The sequence below is a fragment of the Bidens hawaiensis genome, unplaced genomic scaffold (genome assembly GCF_021521415.1).
Source record: "Bidens hawaiensis isolate Kalapana, Puna unplaced genomic scaffold, B.hawaiensis_p1.1 tig00007139_1, whole genome shotgun sequence".
In the NCBI taxonomy this organism is placed as follows: domain Eukaryota; kingdom Viridiplantae; phylum Streptophyta; class Magnoliopsida; order Asterales; family Asteraceae; genus Bidens; species Bidens hawaiensis.
In genome coordinates, this window is record NW_027491492.1 from 714,347 (window position 1) to 737,858 (window position 23,512).

At 34.1% G+C, this 23,512-nt stretch overlaps 1 protein-coding gene and 2 pseudogenes across 2 annotated transcripts; 2 read left to right on the forward strand and 1 right to left on the reverse strand.

The window, feature by feature from the left end:
* The first annotated feature begins 498 nt into the window (after positions 1-498).
* Positions 499-5,435, forward strand: LOC143634637 (S-type anion channel SLAH1-like; annotated as a pseudogene).
* A 2,757-nt stretch (positions 5,436-8,192) lies between these two features.
* LOC143634638 (uncharacterized) lies at positions 8,193-9,671 on the forward strand. Its single transcript, XM_077102664.1, has 2 exons — positions 8,193-8,378; positions 9,276-9,671. Exons 1-2 carry the CDS (start codon positions 8,231-8,233, stop codon positions 9,524-9,526), a joined length of 399 nt encoding a protein of 132 aa, XP_076958779.1. The 5' UTR covers positions 8,193-8,230; the 3' UTR covers positions 9,527-9,671.
* Positions 9,672-15,271: 5,600 nt separating this feature from the next.
* Positions 15,272-22,892, reverse strand: LOC143634690 (uncharacterized; annotated as a pseudogene). The gene is made up of 9 exons (XR_013153903.1): positions 22,727-22,892; positions 18,054-19,649; positions 17,745-17,971; positions 17,322-17,654; positions 16,993-17,239; positions 16,789-16,917; positions 16,367-16,706; positions 15,605-15,862; positions 15,272-15,509 (listed from the first exon to the last, which is right to left on the reverse strand). The product of XR_013153903.1 is annotated as an uncharacterized LOC143634690 (transcript).
* Positions 22,893-23,512: the final 620 nt, after the last annotated feature.

The following is a 23,512-nucleotide window of genomic DNA, read 5'->3' on the forward strand; positions in this document are numbered from 1 at the left end:
TATAAAATAGTTTATCTTAATGGGAATCCACTTGAGCCAAAAAGTAAAGTTTTGAACCTGATAATTCACATTGTCAAGTTCCCAACAAAGCGAACTCACCAAAAAGTCCGAATACTTGTCATTCGTATTTCTAGTCATATCACACGGGTACCCCTGTTGTGTGTATATAAAAAATATGATATAGTGCTAAAAACTACTCACCATGCACTGGCCGATTATGGTTGACTCATGCTCTAATATAACGTAAACAAGTTATATTATTATATCATTTTACCTAATTTATTGCAATCTTCTTTTTATCGGACCTAATTGTTTCATGCTTCCATTACCCACAAAACATATCTACAAGCATAAATATATAGCTTTTCAAATAAATAATACAAATTTAGATGCTCATATATATAAATTAATGTGAATATATACAAATTTGTTCAACACTTATAAAATTTAATGGTATATTAGTTATAAAACGATATAAAGTAATGATTTAGATAAAATTAATTAATGGCTTTTGTAAGTTTAATTACAAACCAAAACGCAATATTGACATACAAAAAATATAATTATCCTCTCTTTAATAGAAATATATTATTTCTTTTAAAAAGAAAAACTGAGTGGAGGAAAGTGATTTTGCCTTTTTGCGTATCATGTGAAAACGAAATAATTTGATAGTGTTTATACCTGTAACTTTAACTTAATATGTCTACTAAAGTTGCAATATTTTATTAACTATGCAAACCGAATTTTCTTACGTCCATATTTGTCACATTATATGTCCAAATTTCTATTCTCTTATAAAAACCACATTCACTAAAACACAAGGCACCACATCCTTAACAACTTTCCTACACCAACATATTCTAAGTTCTAAGTAACCAATGGTTAAGCCCGAAATCGGATTGGAGTTCGTTATCGACTCTCCAGTCATCAAAAACCAAGAACAAATAAACAGGTTAAACCAGTCACAACAAGCCATCATAGCTAAGATCAATGCAAGCTACTTTAGGATAGCATATCCCTTGGTGCACAAGCCTTGTTATGGAAAACCCTAAGTGAGAAAACCAATTTTTCGCCGAGTTTTAATAACTTGTTCACCAAGTTACCTTCGACCACGTTCTTTCTCGTGTGGTGCATCGCGATATGCATCTTCGTGTCACTCTCGATACTCTATATTTTTAGGTGCATTTTCCATTTTAACATGGTGAAAGCCGAATATAATCACCATATTGGAGTAAACTATCTTTTTGCACCATGGGTATCATGGCTTTTGTTGCTTCAATCAGCCCCAAAGTTCATTTTTCGAAATAAATACTCGTACGAGTATATTTGGTGGCCGCTTATAGTTCCTGTGATCGCCCTGTACGTTAAGTTATACAGACAATGGTTCACCACCGAGAAAAGGTTTCTTTCTATGGTGGCGAACCCGACTAGCCAATTGTCCGTTATTGGTAACCTAGTAGGTGCCCATGCAGCCATTAAGATGGGATGGCATGAAAGTGGTATTTGTTTGTTTACATTAGGGATGTCACATTATTTGGTGGTTTTTATCACACTTTATCAACGTTTTTCGGGTAATAATCCCATTCCTTCGAGGCTTCGGCCAGTGTTTTTCCAGTTTGTTGCCACCCCAAGCATGGCCGCCTTAGCATGGAAATCGATTAATGGAAGCTTTGATATGTTCAGCAAGATGCTCTTCTTTCTATCCTTGTTTCACTTCATATCATTGGTATGCATGTTAGCTTTCGGTTTAGATTCCAAAATCAAACTTGAGCAATTAAACGTTTACTTAGAAATACATGAAATAGATGTATAAATACATGAATTGAAGGTAAAAATACATAAATTGAAGATATAATTACATGAAACTGAGGTATAAATACATGAAATATATGGTTCTATAAAAGCTAGAAATATATGAAAATATGAATGGTTCGGCTTGATCCGGTTAATATAAGTTAAACGGGGGTACAAAAAAAACTGATAAACAATTTTCGGTTAATTTTGGTTCGGTTATTGCTCACCCCTATTCTGTGTATTAATTTTATATGGCACAATCGAGCTTGAGCCGACATTAGGTTTGTTTAAGCTTTTATTTCAAAATATATAAAAACTAATTACGTACAAACATATATAAATTAATAAATAAATAATAAACTAGTCGAGCCAGAGCTTGAAAAAAACAACTCACAAGCCAGGCTTGATGTAAGGCCCCGTTACCGGTAACCCTACTTTCGTGTCGGATTTACTCATAAACACAGTTCTTCAAATCAGAGTTTATTAAAACTTTTCGCGGAATATAAAACATCAATCATTTGTTACAAAACATTAAATCTTTTCTTTGTTACCATAACACAAAACTTTATATTCAAAACATTTTTACTTCTTTCTTCAGATGCCAGCCGTTCAATCCATGCCATGTGTCATCCTCATGCTAACTCTATAATCAGCTCACCTGCGTGCATACTAAAAGTCAGCTACGCTGAGTGAGTTCTAGTTAATCGAACGCCATACAATACATACACATACATACATATCCGTAGATACATATCCATACTTCACTAGTTACCCTTCTGTTCTACATACATACTTGCTACCATACATACATACATATCTGTAATCACTAACCTCAGTCTACCGAGAGTACGTTCATAGTTCACCGTCTATACCTGTACTCAAGGTCGTGAACAAGTACAAGGTTCGCAGTCCTTACCTATGTTCACCATTTATGGTACGTACAAGGATCGCGGTCCTTCCCTATACCATAGTACATCCACAACACGTACAAGGTTCGCAGTCCTTCCCTATGTTGCAACCTAATTCATAGCACGTACGAGGTTCGCAGTCCTCCCCTATGCTACAAAATCAGCACGTATAAGGTTCACAGTCCTTTCCTATGCTGAAATACATCCACAGCACGTACAAGGTTCGCAGTCCTTCCCTATGTTGCAACCTAATTCATAGCACGTACGAGGTTCGCAGTCCTTCCCTATGCTACAAATACAGCACGTATAAGGTTCACAGTCCTTTCCTATGCTGAAATACATCCACAACACGTACAAGGTTCGCAGTCCTTCCCTATGTTGCAACCTAATTCATAGCACGTACGAGGTTCGCAGTCCTCCCCTATGCTACAAATACAGCACGTATAAGGTTCACAGTCCTTTCCTATGCTGACGCCTATCTACATTACGTATAAGGTTCGCAGTCCTTAACTATGCCATTACCAGCCGAGTCTATGTCCGACAGAAGCTAGAGGGATTTGCCATCCTAACTTACTATGTCGAACGTAGAACTCACATGCCATTCGTGTACCTATATACACATACTTACATTATAACATAAGAACACTCTAGGCATTCTTTACCTCATTCATTTAACAACCATACCCCTTGTCGTTACGTGCAATATCCGAAGATCGTTCACGCCCCGACAAGTATTCATTTGAAATATTCATACCTCTTCGATATATAATATTCGTACCTTTATTTCTAACCTGACAGTACGCGTAATATCCGAAGATCGTTCGCGTACCGACAAACAATCATTCATATCTATCACACATATCACATATGACATATACTTATCACTTAGGATAAATGTATTAACAACACATCGAGTATGCACACAGCCCCGAAAACATAACAAGGAATGGGGCTAGAAACTCACCTGAACTCTGCTTCTTCCTCCGATAGTTATAAATCCCTTCTTTAACTGGGCTCGGCTGACTGTATAAGTTACACGTATCAATACTCGCCTGATTTAATCTGGTGGTCTAGTATTAGCTTACTTTAACTTATCGCTTTTAATTCATTTTCTAATCGAACTTGGTTTTAGGCGAAGTTAAACCTCAGGCGAACTTGGCTTTAGGCGAAGTTAAACCTTAGGCGAACTTGGCTTTACAGCGAAGTTAAACCTTAGGCGAACTTGGCTTCAGGCGAAGTTAAACCTTAGGCGAACTTGGCTTCAGGCGAAGTTATCCTTAGGCGAACTTGGCCGTAGGCGAAGTTATCCTTAGGCGAACTTGGCTTCAGGCGAAGTTAAACCTTAGGCGAACTTGGCTTCAGGCGAAGTTAAACCTTAGGCGAACTTGGCTTCAGGCGAAGTTAAACCTTAGGCGAACTTGGCTTCAGGCGAAGTTAAACCTTAGGCGAACTTGGCTTCAGGCGAAGTTATCCTTAGGCGAACTTGGCCGTAGACGAAGTTATCCTTAGGCGAAGTTACGCTTGAAGGCGAAGTTACGCTTGAAGGCGAAGTTCATCAGGCGAACTTAATCTTGCAGGCGAAGTTATCGCGCTGCAGATCTGTTTGCCCATAAATCCTTCGTTTCTTAGCCAAATAACTCGATTTTGGTACCCACGGAATCGTATGATCGGCGCCTACAAATCCCAACCATCAAATCGGCCTAAAATCGACGTTTTAGGGGTCCGATTTGGGCAGTTTGGGTTTCGGGTCCGGTTAACCCATCCAATCCTAACCATTTTCAGTAATATTAGCTTTGTTGGATTTGTTCTTACCTTACCAACTCAGATCTATCAACAAAATCTCGGGTCTCGGCTTCGAATCTTGATCGGTTAGAATGTGTGTGTTTTGAGTGTGTGGAAAAATAGGTGTAAATGAAGATATTTTGGGGTTTTGGGGGTATTTATATCCCTGAAATCCCATTCTTATTTAACCCAAATCCATAACCAACGTCCATTACCCGACACTAGCCCGACCCATACCAACTCCTACTCTTTTATTTATTTCCTGATAACCCGAGTAAACTTTCCCTCTATTATTAAGTAATATAATTAATATTAACTTGAAATTTCGGGATGTTACACTTGAGCTTTTGAAAAGGTGCTCAAAGCATTCAAAATATATAAAACTAAATACGTACAAACATATCTAAACTAATTAATAAATAACAAACGAGATGAGCCCGAGCTTGAAAAATAAAACCTCACAAGCCAGGCTTGAGCTTTTGAAAAAGTGCTCGAAACAAGCTGAGCTCGAGCTCTCGTAAGTTAAAACAAGCCATGAACTTGGCTCGCTCATTTACACCCCTAGCATGAAATTACACTAATCTTTTTATACAATAATATTTATTTCAAGTCTAACTTTGGTCTTTCTATACTAAAACAGGCTAGTAGACCAGTATTGTTCAAGAAATCAGTAAAAAACTTTAGTGTTGCATGGTGGCCTTTCTCCTATCCACTATCTTTCCTTGCACTTGCATCCATGGCCTATGCTCATCAAGCAAAGGAGGTGACTGCAACATGTTTGGCACTTGTTTTGTCAGCGGTTTCGGTCTTAGTTTTCGTGTTTTTGTTGGTGTGTTCGACATTGAAGATTGACTCACTGCTTAGGAAACCTGTTCTTATTTATTATGATGAACATTGACATGTGTGTGTAACTTTGTTATATAAGTTTGTTGCTAGTTTGTGGTTGATTATGATACATTATGTTGGAATATGTTAGTTTATGAGTTTAATTGGCTTTCATTAAGATCCTTGTTTTTCCAATTTACTTGTAAATATTGTAGGAGTGACATAATTAAAAAAATCTCTAAACTAGACTACATAATCATTTTTATAAATTATACTTATTTAAACTCCAACCATTTTTCTGAATGGTTTTTTTAAAACTTACTAGGATTAGTGATGGAGACTAAACATGCGATAATTTTATAAATGTTTGGACTAAGTTTACAAATTTCAAAATTGAGTGATTAAACTTACAATTTGGTCAAACCACATTAACCATATGTGCAATTTCTCTTCTTTTATGTTTTCTTGTTGAAAAACATTACATTTGTTTAAAACGAAACAAAAATATTGTTGATGGTTTCTTTCGGAAATCCTTCATCGACTAGCGACAACATTTTATAACTAGATTTTTTTACCATTAATTGGTCTTGTCACCGGTTTTTGGGTTGATTTAGGTTTTAGAAAGTCACATTAAATAATAACACGTTATTTTGGAATATATGTATCATTAATTGTAATAATGGGTCCTTAATTAATATGCCTTGCCATGGGTTAGTGATTTGGTTTAGGTTAAAAAACACATTATCATAGCATATTATTTGAAAGACATGTGTATTATTAATTATACATTGACTGTCCTAACCGGGCTTGTTGGGAGGTTAGTGTTTAATTTAGGTTGCACAAAGTCACATTCCATTATAACAAGTCACTTCGGTGTTAAAGACATGTATAATTAATTGTACACTAATGAGTAATGATCTTGTATTCAAAGATATATCATGAAGATCATTAATTTGTCTCTAAAATCTGAAAATAACACTACGGCCCATCAAAAAGAAAATGCATGTAACTATGTAAGGAAACACGGTCCAGTGGTACACAATCTCTTAAGGTAATTTGGGCCTTCTTTTTAAGCCCACTGTCACTCAAGCCTTTTTGTAATTTTTGTATTACTGGGCCTCATCTTCTACATGGGTTCGTAAACAAAACAAATGGAATATCATGATTCATGAACTTATTAAATAAATTTTCAATAAAATAAGCGAGATGGTTAGTCGGGTAAAAGTTCTAAAAGAGACTTTAAATCGAGTCGAACTTGAGCTTAACCTGAAACTTGTTTAATAGACCAGGTTAAACTCGAGCTTTATATACCAAGTTTGATTATGCTTGTATAACTAGACGTTTCTGTTATTTAACCCGACATTATTTAGCCAAAATATGTGGCCGTAAATTGCATAACTTTTTTTGAAATGACTCAATGCTACACTTTATAGAAATTGGGTCATTGATTTACTTATTCTATACTCTTAACCACATGAAAATAATATAATTAAAGGGATCTTAAGATGAAAATAATATAATATATATTATCAATAAAAAAAAGTAAAAAAGTAAAATAAATAGAAAACTCTAGCATGTGAAGAGATGGAAAGAAGCCAAATTCTGACAATAAGTGAAACTTCTTTGATATTGGCAAGAGTTGCAGTCTAAACTTGTAAGGCATTCTTGACCGTCCATTTTTTACTTATTATTCACTAAAAACCTTTCACTTTGTATCTTTTTTCATAAAACATCCTTTACATAAATATATATTTATAAGAAAGTGTTCATGTTATACGGTATTTTACCTCTGTAGTTTATAGTCATAACCGACATCATTATAGTTGTCTTAAAATGTACAAACTTCATCCATCTCAAATTGAAATTAATGCTTTTTATTGTGAATTAGCAATTTACGCAAACTAGTAGGCTCCGTGACGAAGCTTCAAATAAAAACGGGTTAATTTATATAACTGAGAAATACAAGGTGAGTAACCACCTGGGTCAAGCTTAGGCTTCGCCATTGAGTAGGCTATGTATTACACGCTTTAAAAAGGTATTAATTGAATATTTAAGTAATGAAGGTTTATAAATTTTTAAGAAAATAAGAAGCGGAAAATAAACTTATTTATCAGGTGAAGATAAACATAAAAACTATATAATATAACGATTTACGATATAAGAAATAAATTGAAAGATAAATTTATTTATTTATTAAGTGGATAAATATTAGCAAGAAAGGTATATGAGGGTTTAAAGAATCATGATTAGTAACACTTTGTGTAGTCATGTAGTTAATTCTTTTTAAACAACTAATTTGTATTTTCTGTTACTTTTGCCCCTTGTAAGCTCGAATTATAGTATTTGCTAGATAAAATTAACACCTTTACCATCAAATCAGAAGGAGTATCGCAATTATTTATTCTTACTATACATAAATTAGTAAAAAACTAGAAACGAAATACAAATTTGTTTATTTATTTATTTTTAATAGGATAAGAGTAAGAAAAAGAAAGGTATATAAGAGGTTACATAATTGCAATGTTATCCACTTTTATCTAGATGGATTAGTAATTAAGCGTCACATATCTTCTAGAACATTTAATATACATTACATATATATTTTTTCATAATAACTTGGTGTGAATCTGAATCATATATGAAGTCAAATAGTCAAAAGCTTAACAAACCTTATAGTTTACTAGAAGACTTCCTATTTTAACCAATAATTCATTACCTTTATTCAAAGTTCACACCTCCATCTTCAACAACCAACCCATCAATATAATATTTACCCCTTTTATTCAAACTATATAATATATCCATCACTCAATTATATAAACAAACACACATTAATTCAAGTTTCTTCATCATACCCATAAAAAATCTTGGATAATTAGTAAGAATTTGCATATTTTTGTGAATAAAAAAAGGTGATCATCATGTCTTCAATATTGGCTTCGAATGGGATGGTGTTAGCCACCGCTGTGGCCGCCGTCTCCGGCACCGTACTCCTCCTTGCCTTCCGCCTTAAACAACCCGACGCCGGTGACTTCTCAATCAACCACTTAAGACCTTGCATCTCTTCAGGTTCCTTAAATTCTTCAAACTACTTTCTTGAATCTTGTGTTTTAAGAATCTTGATGTTTTAGAATCTTGGTTTTCTTGAATCTTATTTTTCATGAATAATATTTATTTTCTTATTTTTCAAGAATATTGATTTTCTAGAATCTTGATTTAAGTGGCACAAAACTTTTTAGTCCAAGGGTCATTATATATTCATATATATTATAATAATTAAATTAAAAATTACTGATTTTCTCTCTTTTATTTAATTAAATAATATTTTTTATATTTTTATTATTTTTTTTTTCTCTTTTATTCACAATCGCTTTAGAAAATATTAAAAATTATAAATGTAAACCGTGAAACCTTAAATTTAACTTTTTCATGTAACATTTTCTCTTGTCTACTCATAAACACTCGTAACCATACAATGTAATTTACATAAGGAATAGGCTGAGATTGCTCTTAGAAGGTTATATTAATAAAAAATGCGGTAGTAGTCGTTACAAGGTTATATTAATGAAAAAGTGACTAGTGGTCGCAGCTTGTTACTTGTTTGTCTTGTATTTTGATATAAACTAATATATACATATAAGTATCACATTGATTACAATCATCGCTGACGAAAACGCTAGGCGCTCCTAAATCAATTGACTAGAGAGCTGCGAGTATTTAACCTAGTTATGAAGTACTCAGGAATTACAACATCGAGTACTAGTTTGGCCTAGGGTGGAAGTACTTGGGAATTACTCGTCGAATACTCGCCCCTAGACATTTTTACAACATTAATTACTCGTGTTTTCTTTTCAAAATTTAAAATGTTATTTTGTTCAATGACCCTTTTACCCTCGTCTAGTTATCCCACTACTTGATTTTCTTGCAATTGTTTTCTCTCTAAATCTTGTTTGATGACATATGTAGATGGGAAGAAGAGAGAGAAAAAGAACAAGAAAGTACACTTTGCAGAGGATGTAATGGAACCAAGTGGAAATGGTGAGGGGTTTAGAAAGAGGCTTCAAAGTAAAAGTTTTGGTCAAAATGTGTCAACTTTGAAAGATGAAGGGGTTAAAAGGAAAACAGTCAGAAACTATGAGGGTATACCAGCAAATAGATTGGCTCTGTACACTGGAATGCTCAGAGATCGTGGTGTTCATAGAGTCTCATACTGTTGACTCACTTTTGACTTTGTTAAAGTTTAGTCCATCTTTTTGTGAAATTTGTAGTTTTAGCCCCTAATATTTTTCAAAAGTACAAATTGCTCCTTTAGTTGATAGTTTCTTGTTTATGTTGGTTACAAGTTACAACACAGGTTTGTACTTAATTTCTATTGATGATGTACCATTTTGTACGACCAGAATGAGTGATAGTTTTATGTAAAGCTGATAGGTATGCATGAAACCTAAAAAATCGAACCGAAATGAAAATTGATGGCCCTGTTTTTATGTATGGGGATGTGTTATTCATACATCATTTATAGAGTGTACATAAAAGATAAATGTATGTTAAAAGGGTGTATGAATATTAAAAAGGGGGTGTGTGAATAACCATTACCTTATGTTTTTTTAGCCGGTAGTAAAAACGGAATCGAATTTATAGATTTTAATTTTATTTTGTATTTTAACTTTTTAAGTAATTCATAAGAACTTAATAAATACGTAATGTAAATATATTAGTTCATACGTATAATGATCATTTAGTTATTCATTAACAAAATGATTTGAGCAGAATTCGATACTTTGTTCCATTTATTTTGCCCTAAAATTATAAAAGCTAAAATGATAAAACTATAAAGAAACCCGAAACCGAATAATTTTAAAAATCTAAAAACCGAAGGTTTTAGTCCCAAACCGTATACAACCCTGTAAAAAACACAAATGTGAGATTGCTTCTCATTCCATCGTTTACAGATGTTAATCTACGAGTTAAATTTTAATTATTATATTTCTTTGTTTGTTATCGGTTAGAAAAAAAATTGTGTGTCAGTTACTTGTTACCGATAGATATGTGAGAAAATGATATCATGATCATGGAGTGTAGGACCAAAAATTGAGGAAGAACAAACAAGTAGCCAAGTAGGGCTAGGGATGAGTATTTGTGGGTGGTGTTATTCACTATTTGTTGATCTTCTTGTGACAATGCTAATGATTGTGACCATTATGTGTTGTCAATATATTGCTGGCCAATTGATATATACAATCACTATCATTGTATCTTATGGTCCTTAATTAACAAGCGGTAAGAGATTGAGATATGGGGCAAAATAATGTGAAAATAGACAAATATCAACATACTTTTGTACAATTGTACTAGAACATGTCATCGTTTGTTACTTAAAAATTTCGATTGTGCAAACCCTGATCATCATAATCATGTGTTTTTTCCTTTATGAATATGTTGAATATTCATTGGATGATACTATACGTAACGTAAACATACAACCGTCTGGCTGGTGAACAATGATCAAATGGCACTTATGATTTTTTCAGTGGTGTGTGATGTCACATCAATCACCTTAATGCCAGTATAACACATGATACGGCGTATATGATTTATACAAATACCAACTTATACGACCTGAACATTGTGACTCGTATGATTTGTCAGTATAATATGTCATACAATCTTGTATGACGAACTATATGACACGCCACTTATGTACAGTTAGCATGTCAATGGTGTTAGTTATGGTTTACCTTGTTCGATTTACATAAACTATATGTGTATACGTACGTGTGTGAGAGCCTCCTTAAGCAAGTAAGTATAAATTTATGTAAATTATATATATTGTTAAAACCAAATTACCTAATTATTTTAATTTCATTTTTATAAAAAAAAAAGCCAAACAAATTTGCACAATTTAATAAGCTTATTTAAAATTATTTGTTTAAACCCAAAAGAAAAATACCCTTTAGTTAGGTCCTAATTTTTTTCTTGTATTAGATTTAAAATTTTTAATGATTATCGAAAACGAGTGACAATAATTGAAGTGACTAAATAATAGTATAATCTTTATATTTTCATGGTACGAATTATAATACTAAAAAATGTATGTGATACGCAAATCTATTCGTTAAAGAGTGCTTTCCCGCATGACGTAATAAGCATTAACATCATCTAGTAACTTCAAGATTTTACGAATCCGCTTTTGTATATTTTGTAACTAACCTATTAGAAACAAACAGATTACTATTATTATTATTTATTATCATCCATATGCTAAACCTTTCTCATCTTTAAATACAAAAATTTATGGATATATAAAACTGTAAAAAAAAACATATCACAATAATGAAGTATGATATTATGTATAAATATATTGTTAGAAAAGTAGTAAAATTGTGTGTTTAGGTATCTCTGAACACAAATAGTGAAATAATTATATGTAATTGTGGTTAATATACTTATTATTTATTTGGTTTGCTATACTATTTGAAACTTTTGCAACAAACTAAGCAATGTTTAAAACAGAACTAAGTTAAATGAAATATCAATTATCGAAGTTATGCGTCTAAAACTTTGTAAAATTCTAAAAAATTGGAAGGGAAATGAGTGAATGAGCGAGAACTTGTGTCGATATAGGAGGTGGAGAGAAAATTGGGATGATATATAAGTAGGAGCATTATAAAGTCATTGATTCTTAAATAACTGAACAAATGGAGGTACGAAAGGGGTCACACCCTAACTTGCACGTGGTATGGGCGATTAACACGCTTTGTACTTGGCAAACACATCATTGCGGGCCATCTTTATGTTTTTAAAGCTCGACTCACTGACTTAGCTCTTGATCAGATTGGGTGTGAACCATCACTATGTATTAAGCTACGACTTAGTGTTGAACTTTACTACTGGGGTTCGAGATAGCTTAACTTAGCTCTCACTCATAATGTGCCAGTTACCGCTGCCTAGTGTCTCAAAATAGTGTTAAAATAGAAATCCAACTAACATAAGTTGTTAAAAACGTTTAACACTAGTGTTTAAACATAAATAGTAAACAACTTAAAATTAAATTAATACGGATAAACACTCGAGTTGTATGTTGTGAGCAATTATGACTCGTCAAAAAATAGGTTATAATTTGAATTAAAAAAACGAAGAAATTTTGTTAGTGTCACCTTTAATATCCTGGACTTATATGACGTTATAAAACTTGTTTACTTAAAGTTGGCCCAAAAGGGTTGGCCGAGGGGTCAAGGTGGGCGACGTCCATGACCTTGGGCGCTTCCGCTGCCACCTCCACCCAACGCAGAGACGACATGTCCGTTTTGTCAGGCTTACTTAAACTATATTATATGATTGGTTTATGTTCTAATGAAAAGCCAAAAGGGTAGTCAAGATAAAGCCCTAATTGTTAATTACAAAGAGTTGTTACTTTAGTGACGATTGAATAATTTACAGCACAAAAGCCACCAATAATAATATTTTCAAACGTCACAAATGGCGTTCTTTCCAAGTTCGGCAATTTGGACAAGGAAAGCAAGTGGGTGTTTTCTTTATAAAGGAATAACATAATAATAATATTAAGATTACTCTAAAGTCATTGTCACCTATTTGTTTTAATCAAATTATAATGTCTTACGTATATCCAACAACACTTAATTTATTCTTGTGACGACAACAAAAGTTGGTAAATCCTAGAAACATGATTTTAAATTTTAAAACGTTTTAAGAAACAAAATGGTTGCAGTCACAAAAAATGAAAATGATTTTGTTCTCTATTTTAGCATTATTATCATTGGATTTTGTCATACATGATTATCTCACACACTATCCCGCAATAACCAAAACGCTAGGGATGTTATATTCGGACACCATTCTTATTTCCCAAACGCAGTATGTCAAGGCATATACGATTTGTACATGCCTATACGAGGCATATAGACCCAGAATGTCTCGTATGGAGCTTCAGGCCCGCATGACCGTGTATAGGTCTATAAGAATCGTATAGACACCTATTTTGTGTGTCCAAGATTTTTTCCTATTTTGTGTGTCCGAGATTTTTTCCTCGTTATACTCGAGGACATAACCCCGGTTATCATATAAATGATAACAAAAATCAGTATATGTTTTTCAAATTTATTACATTACTTTCAAGTATTAGACGGGTGCTCGCGCGATGCGTCGGGAAACAAAAATCCTAGTAATCATGTAACAATTACGGATGTTCAGGGTTCGTTTGAAACCTTGAAAACGTTTCAACCAATTAGTACTTTTGATTAGCATGTCTCTAAATGTTCAAACCATAACAAACAGTTCGGTTTACAATTTATACCAAAAATAGGTCATATAAAACCGAACCGGACTATAAACTTATTATTAAAGCTCAATGCGTGAGACCAAACCATTAGTAACGATTTCGTTTAAATTTTTGACGATTCAGTTTTGGTTTTCAATAACAAAAAATCAAACCAACGGTTTGTCTCGCAGTTTAACTTAGAAACCGTTAAACCGAATTGTGAATCCCCATACGTAACATGTTAATTTTTTAATTGAAAAAAACTATAGTAATATCATATCCAAATTAAAGAGAATAAAATGCTCATTTTTATGGTGCAATTTTTAAAAAAATATATTAACGCATGAAAAAGTTACACTCGTTGGAAAATCGTTGGTGGGAAGTTGGTTACAATTAAGATCAAAAGGAATAAATGTGTAAAGATGAAGGTTCAGAGTTGTAACTATTTTCTTACATTTACAAAATTTGAGTAAAGTTAAGGGGGCAATGTTGTAACTATTTCCATGCATATTTTCCAATGGACAAGTTTGTCCCAGTCTTACATGCTATAAAAGGTGTACATAATGCTTTGGGTGTTATAAATCCCTTAAAATCTAGTGTCTTAATTTACTCTTGTTTGGTGTATTATATATAGTAAAGATAAAACGTAAAAAAATATGCAACTTGTATAAGTACCTATATGACCTGTATAGCTTTATATGAGTTGTATATCTAACAGGTAAACATCAATTGGGTGAAGACCAAGAGTCCAAGACCTAACTTATAACTATGAGAATTTTGTATTATACACAATCATAGATTTTATTTTCCTTTTTCTTTTTTATGTTATCCTTAATCAATTTCGACACCCATAAAATGACACATATCAAAGGCAAAAACAAAGTTCACAAATGTAGTTTTAGTTTTGCCAAGTGTCTACTTAAAAGGGCCCAAACTCACATTAGTCATGCACATTTACTATTTTCTTTTGTTTCCACAACCCACTACTTCACCGACTTCAATACATAAAATCAAAATCAAAATCAAAATCAAAATCAAAATCAATAATATATTACCAACACTAGAAACTAAATTTGCATTTTAACATTATATGTCCTCTTATCTTTTGATAGACACACAACAAGTCCCTTACCATTGTGACTTTTTCCATTTTTTTTGAACGACTAACGAAAACTTATTAATCATGAAACGAGCCTAGGAAAAGAAGCTAGACCTGCAAGTCTGCAACCACCCAAAACACAACAAAGAAAACAAAAACATGTTACAAATGAAATCTCCGTCGTTTCTCCCAAGTTAACGTTACCGTCTTCGGCCTACTCTTCACCCCAATAAAACCGCGACCTTTTATTTCCTCTACCAAACTTTAAAGACGAATCGGATTACAATTTACAAATTTGAAAAGATCTCTTTATATATAACATTTGAAGTTGAATTTATAGTTTTGCCATCTTTATCCAATATTAATAATTTTAGGTCACGTTCGTTTGTTACACTTTTTTTAACGTTTACTAGATATTATTTCATATTGTTTCCAATTTTTTTACAATATTACAAATTCTTCAAAAAAATATAGTTCAGAAAAAAACTAAATTTACCAATGTTTTGTTTTTATAAAAAAATATCTTGAACAAATAAAAAGATATTACTACTGACACACCATCCATAAAATCAGTTAACACATTTATTTAAATAAATATTATCCCAGACATGCCATTAAAGAAACTAAAACAAGTTCCACAAAAGATAAATTATGTAATTAACCTCAAAGTAAAACACACGCCATGAATCCATTGTACAGATTTCACCTGAACGGTTGTATGTTATCTTATTACATGCGTAAAACTTTTCAATACGCGAAAAACCTTTCGAAAAATGAAAGCAAAAGATGCCGAAGCGACACTCTGGACAAAAGATTAGACACCCTGAAAATAAGTGAAATACGTTAATCTCAAATAGTATTCACCTAAATAATATTATTTAGTAGGCTATATGCCTTATAACTTATAAGTATTCATACCTGGCTGCGGGCTCTAACTAAGTGCAGGATTAGTGACGGGTTCGGGCTGCAGGGCCTTCTCCACAATCTCAGCCTGCTCTCTGCCGTGAACGGTGTAGAAACCGGTTGCAGTTGCAGCAGATGGGGCCCGACCCACATATTTGACATCATCAATAGTACCTCTATTGAGTGCCTTCATGGCGGTTGCAAGGCGTGGGGCAATGTAACTGTAAGCTCCCATATTCATTGGCTCCTCTTGACACCAAACCACTTCCGCATCTGAAACATCAAACAGAAATTACATAAGACATATTTACCCCTACGTTTGTGCCCTGCTTGCGGTGCGCGCATATAATATATATGTGTGAACCCTCGGGTGGGCAAAAGTAAAATTGCACTAATTTTGACGTTATTTTACTAATCTCGTGAAAATAACGTTAAAAGTGGCGGAAGGTTAATCAAGCATCATGTGGTGGTGTTGATAGCCGAAAGACAAGGGCACATGCACCAATCAGCCGGTGTCCCGATGATTAAGTGCTATGTGCCTTATGTCCAAGGCTTGATGCAAAACTACTATCAAGCCGGGGGTCTCACTTGAAGCAGCCTCTCTATCCCTATGGGATAGAGGTAAGGTTGTCTACATCTTACCCTCCTCAGACCCTACCATAGCATTGCTATTGGTGGGATATACTGAGTACGATGATGATGATGATGATGATGATATTTACCCCTACGTTTGAACGCGTAGCCAAACATGAAACACCCCCTAGAGTTTGTACTTACTTGGATAACGCTTTAGTTCACGCTGGATGAGATCATATGGGAACGGGCAAAGCTGTTCAACACGACATATTGCAACATCTTTACCATCAACTGACTTCCTTTTTTCGTCTAGCTCATAATAAACCTTTCCAGAGCAAAGAACTAAACGCCTAATCCCTTCTTCAAGATCCGAGTGGTCGTTTTGGTCCTTAATAAGTCGTTTAAATCTGGTCCCTTGTTTATCAAAACCAGGGTGACCTTGAACATCATCAAACTCAGATAGATTTGACTTGCAGTCTTTGTGGCGGAGCAAGTTTTTGGGAGACATTACAACAAGTGGCTTACGGAACTCCCTGTGCAACTGTAATACAAAAATAAAATGTTAAAGTGCTGAATATTATTTAAAAAAAACAAGTTGTATGAAGTATGAACTATAAACTAACCTGTCGACGTAACACATGGAAATAATTTGCTGGTGTTGTAACGTTAACAATCTGCATATTGCATGTTTGAATTTGGTTGCGTAGTGACGGATCCATCTCGGGTATAACAAATGGATTGTCATCACTCATCTGTTATCACATTTTACATTAGAGACCAAGTCAACAATAATTCTAGAAACTTCTAGACCCTGAGAATGTTAATACCTGAAGGAAACGCTCAAGTCTTGCACTTGAGTGTTCGGGTCCTTGACCATCATAACCGTGAGGTAGCAACACAACTAACCCAGTCTGGCGGAGCCACTTAGCTTCACCACTGCTCAAGAATTGATCAAATATCACTTGGGCCCCGTTTGAAAAATCACCAAATTGAGCTTCCCATAAAACCAGTGAATTAGGATTTTCCATTGAATAGCCCAATTCAAATCCCAACACACCAAACTCCGAGAGAGAACTGTATACATAACATGAGTATCAAGACGAATGTATTGGTTTTGTAAAAACAAAAAGAGTTCATGTATGATAGCATCATTTACCTGTTGCTTACAGTAAACATTTCCTCATCTTGATTCATCATTACATGATCCAACGGACAGTATCGCTCCCCTGTTTCTTGATCGTGAACAACAGAATGCCTGTGACTGAAAGTACCTCTTTCGACATCTTGACCACTTAATCTAACATGGTTTCCTTCCACCAGTAATGTTGCAAAAGCTAGGGCTTCTGCAACTGCCCAGTCAACACCTTCACCAGTTTCAATCATCTTATAACGGTCCGCAAATATCTTCTTAACTGCTCTGTGTGGTTTAAAGGTTTCTGGAAGTGTTGTAATTGCCTTCCCAACATTTTTCAAAATCTCGGGTTTAACCCTGCAAAACAGCATAAACTTGTTAAAAACGCGTGTTACTTAGTGTGTTATGTTACATACACATCTGTGCAAAGAACATTTTAGAAAATACCCGGTGTTACGAATACGTGAAAGTTGTTCGGGAGATTTAAATCCGGTCCAGTAAGCCGAAAGCCAGTCTCGTCTTTGAGGAACATAATCCTTGCTGGCAAGAAACTCCTCGTTAAGAATCGCAGTAACCTTGCTTTGTATTCTATCAATATCTTCTTTTGTCGCCTGCCCACTTTCTAGAAGCTTCTTCTGGTAGATTTCTAGTGATGATGGATGATTCCTAATGATCTGTATCAACAATTACCACTCAAAAAGCTTAAACGAGAGAAGAAAAAGGAAGATTTAGAAACATTTCAGATTAAAAACTGACCTTGTACATTTTTGGTTGAGTAAAAGACGGTTCATCAATTTCATTATGCCCAAATCGGCGATAACAGACAATATCAACAACAACATCTGAGTGGAACGTTTGTCGCCACTCAGCTGCCAGCTCACAAGCATGAACAACGGCTTCCACGTCATCACCATTAACATGAAAGATCGGAGCATTTAAAGCTTTAGCGACATCAGTACAATACTGTGAAGATCTTCCTGCTTGTGGGTCAGTAGTAAAAGCAACTTGATTGTTGACAACAATATGAATGGTCCCACCAGTTGTGTAATTTGGGAGACCACTTAAATGCAGTGTTTCATAAACCACACCTTGACCCGCAAAACTTCCATCCCCATGAATCAAAATACCCATGTTCTTTGTTCTGTCAACATCATTTGAGTAATACTGTTTTGCTCTTGTTTTCCCAATCACAACAGGATCTACAGCTTCCAAATGACTAGGGTTTGCAACTAAAGACAAATGAATTCTCTTTCCACCACGCGTCGGCCGATCATAAGAAGTCCCAAGATGATATTTTACATCACCGGTTCCCGTGTAAAGCCCGACTTCATCAACCGGCTTCGTACCACCACTAAACTCACTGAAAATTTGGCGCAGCGGTTTTCTCACAACATTACCTAAAACATTTAATCTTCCTCTGTGAGACATACCAATCACAATGCTTTCAACACCAAGATCTGCTGACCTGTCAAACATCTCTTTCATTCCTGGGATTAATGTCTAACCACCTTCAAGTCCAAATCTTTTAGCAGCTGTCCATTTAGTAGCTAAAAAGTTTTCGAATTGAGTACTCCAAATTAGTCTGTCAAGAATAACGTCACGACGTTCTCTATTATACTGAGTTGGAGTCGGGGTCTCGATTTTATCTCTTAACCAATTGCACCGTTCACGATCAGCAATGTGCATGTATTCATAACCAATGTTTCCACTATAAGCTTGTTCAAGTCTGGTTAATATTGATCTAAGAGTTTGCACGGGTCGGTTTTCTGATAAAAAACCAGACATTCTCCACACACCAAGAAAAAACTCACGGTCTAAATCAGCTTCACTGAAACCGTAAAAAGCAGGATCCAAATCATCAGGAATCTCTCTTTTTTCAAGACCCAATGGATCTATTTTGGCTTTCATGTGACCATAAACTTGGTATGCTCTAACAAGCAACAACAACCGCATACTTTCTTGAATTGTTTGGCCAGATATTCCAGGTGATGTGGCAGCTGTGCCCACAAAGTTCCTGAAGAAGTTGTCCCATGACTCATCAACACTGTTGGGATCATCTTCCCAAGCTCTTTGAAGTTCTTCCAGGTAAACACTGCTTGTTCCATCTAAAAAGCTATCTGTTAACCTGGAAAGTGGAACAGCTCTAGGGACAGGTGCAGATTGTGCTTTTGACTTAAAGACTGTTGTGTGAAAATGACGGCCTTCTGCAGGAAAAATACGCTTTCTTGCGACATACGATCCACTTTGTGTTAAGGTTCTTCTGATTGCAAGCTTTGCCACACTAGATCCAGCCCTAAACCACGTCATTTCCTTCAAATTTCAAAATCTCAGTTTCTTAAATGATCTCAAACACTGCAAAACAAAAGAAAAAATAGATACTTTATATCCTCAACAAAATCTCACAAACCAAACGACCATTTACATAATTCAACATGAATGATAAATCAAACAAATTTCACGGACATTTAATCATAGGCCCAACTTGTGGTTGAATGTTGGTAAAAAATAGAATGCTACATACAATTCTATAAGTTATATCTTAGATTCCTTACCTCAAACTTATCCAAGTTGGTTCATTGTCACGATCTCAATACGGAGTTTAACTATGGATAACTTAACGATAATTATTAAAAATGTTTCTTTTTTTTTGTATATGATTAGTGATTTAACATGCAATCATTACTAATTTGACACCTCGACGACTTAGGGGTGAGCAATAACCGAACCGAACATATTTTCATATATTTCTAGATTTTTATACTACCATTTCATGTTTTATATCTCCATTTCATGTTTATACGACTATACGCCCATTTCATGTATTTCTAAACAAAAAATTTAGCCCAAGTTTAGTTTTGGTTATCAGCCGAAATTATAAAACCGAACCAAAAACTGATAAACTACCCAAATTAACCAAACCAATTTGGGTTTATTGGTTTCGGTGGATAATTTTGCAAAACCCGAATTTCAATTTTCAGATTAGGTGGAGTGGAATAACATAACCGAGCCAAACCAAACCAATATAGCTCACCATTACTGGAAGTTGTCATTATCACAATTAAGTAATGAACTACTTGCTCTAGCTATACTGCTCTATATAAATATCATAATATGTCCTTTTACAAATGATTCAGCATCAACAAATTCCATTGATCTTCCAATCCACAAAGTGAGAATCATCATCATCAGTTATGCATATATTATTACTTTGTTTCATCATCTATTAACACTTTAATAAACTTGATCAACAACAAAATAGCTTATGTGATCCAAGTATTGTTCAATAACAGAGTGATCAACAAAAATGCTAAAATCTCAAATCAGAAACTAGATCTACGAGTGAAATCATAAACTAAACCACAATTTCTAGAATTCTAGCTTACGAACTTGTTTACGCATTTAAGTTTGAGAATCAGGAATTAGTACAGCAAAAATGATTAAATTAAGACATAATAATAGCTGCTAATTGAAAGAAACAGTTAAGCTGAACAAAGAAACTTGAATTATGCAATCATTACCACCACGACGTTGTCATTATTACAATTAAGTAATGATCTACTTGCTCTTGCTATACTGTTTAACATTAATATGTACTATTACAAGCAATTCTGCATCATTAGATGCCACTCATCAACTATGCACTTACTACTTTGTTTCAGCATCTATTAACAACAAACTTCATCAACAAAATAGCACACGTGATCCAATTATTGATCAATAACACACCTCAAACAGATTCATTAACAATATCTCAAATCAAAACAAGATCTACAAATAAAATCATAAACTAAACCACAACCTATAGCTTACGAACTAGTTTACGCATCAGGTTATAAAATCCAGAATCACTACAACAAAAACAATAAAATCAGAACATAATAATAGCTACTAACCAAAAGAAACAGTTAAATTAAACAAAAAAACTTGATTAATGAAACCATTACTACTTCGAGACCACGACGACGTCATTATCACAATTTAAGTAACGAACTACTTGCTCTTGCTAAACTGTTCCAACATTTACATGTACTGTTAGAAATAATTCTGCATCAACAGATGCCGCTATCAGCCGCTCGTCTTTCAATCCACAACTCGACAATCATATTCATCAATTATGCATATACTACTTTGTTACAGCATCTATTAGCACCTTAACAAACTTCTTCAGTTCATTAACAATAAAATAGCACATGTGATCCAAGTATTGTTCAACAACAGATTAACAAAAACACTAAATCTATTAAAATATATTACAAAATAAACCACAATCTCTAGCTTGATTAACAAAAACGCAAAAATCACAAATAAAAAACTAAATCTATTAAACTAAATCATAAACTAAACCACAATTTCTAGCTTATGAACTAGTTTACGCATTCAGGTTATATAATCCGGAACCAGTACAATAAAACGATGACATCAGGACATGATAACAGCTGCTAACTGAAAGAAACAGTTAAATCGAACAAGGAAACTTAAATTATGCAATCTTTACTACTTCGGCACCACGACGCTGTCATTATCACAACCAAGTAATGAACTACTTGCTCTTACTAAACTGTTTTAACATCAATATGTACTGTTACAAATAATTCTACATCAACAGATGTCACTCATCAATTATGAGTATATTACTCTGTTTCAGCATGTTTTATCACTTAAATAAACTTCACCAACAATAAAATAATCCAATTATTGATCAACAGCACGTCTTAAAGAGATTGACTAACAAAATCACTATAAATCTCATATCAAAACAAGATCTAAAAACAAAATCATAAACTAAACCACAATCTCTAGCTTACGAACTAGGTTATATAATCCGGAACCAGTACAATGAAAACGATGAAATCAGGACATAATAATAGCTGCTAACTGAACGAGCCAATTACATCGAACAAGGAAACTTGAATTACGCAATCGGTTACTACTTCAACACGACGACACTGTCATTATCACAGTTAAGTAATGAACTACTTGCTCTAGCTAAACCGTATAACACTAATATATACTGTTACAAATAATTCTGCATCAACAGATGCCACTATCAACCACTCGTCTTTCAATCCACAACTCGAGAATCATCATTATTAACAACTATGCATATATCACTTTGTTACAGCATCTATCAACACTGTAACAAACTTCATCAACAACAAAATGACACACGTGATCCAATTATAAATCAATAACACGCCTTACACAGATTGATTAACAAAAACGCTATAATATCAAATCAGAAACTAGATCTACAAACTAAATCATAAACTAAATCACAATCTCTAGCTAACGAACTTGCTTACGCATTCGGATTATAGAATCAGTAACCGGTACAGCAATAACGATGAAATCAGTACGAATCAGCAGCTAATTGAACGAAACAGTTGAATCGAATAAGATAATAATAATAATAATAAGAGATTACAAACCCTAGCTTTGCAGAAGAAGAAGATGTGAATAATAATAATCTAGAGACGATGGAGATCGGTCATTGCGTTGAAAATGAGTTTGTGTGTTGAATGTTGAATTAGAACCGACTAAATAAAGAAGTAAAGAAATGTGGCGACTGCGAATGACAAATTCTATATATTATTCCCGATTTCAAGGGTTCATATTTGAGAATAGAATAATATTATTATTATTACTGCTGGACAAAATCTTCATTTTCAAAGGTCAAATTTACTTACTGCCTATAGTAAAAGATGGTAATCAGTCACTTAATTCGTAGCATATTCTCTCGCCTATATTTTATTCTTTTTGTTTGAAGTTTGATCCTAAGGTGGTCTCAAAGTGTAAAGTGTAAACAATTTCAGCCGAAGTTTGACTAGACTCCAATTCAGTTTGTTTTGACTTATAAGAGCTTGAGTATTGTTTGTTTCGAGCTACTTTTTAAAGCTTAAGCTCAGATCATGAGTTTTTTTTTTAACTTGGGCTTGGCTCAGGCTCAGGCTCAAACAAGCTTTATTTGAGGTTTTTGAGGTTTTTATCGATCCAAGCTCAAATAGCCTGTGAGCAATTCGTCTCATTTGCACCTCTAATCTAGGGGCATGCCAAAAAAAACCCAAAGAAACATTAAAAAAATTCACGACAAGTGTAACCGAATACTAAAAAATGCCCTTCTATACAAAACCAAAAATCCAAAAAAAAAACCTTGAAAACCGCCAAAGCATAATGCTCTCTATGTATGTTTGAATGAGTTATATATTAGTGAATAC

What these genes read in the sequence shown, in the direction of transcription:
- LOC143634638 (XM_077102664.1), top strand. Translation starts at nt 8,231, where the DNA reads ATGTCTTCAATATTGGCTTCGAATGGGATGGTGTTAGCCACCGCTGTG. An exon ending in AAGACCTTGCATCTCTTCAG is followed by an intron (nt 8,379 to 9,275) that starts GTTCCTTAAATT and finishes TGACATATGTAG; the next exon opens with ATGGGAAGAAGAGAGAGAAA.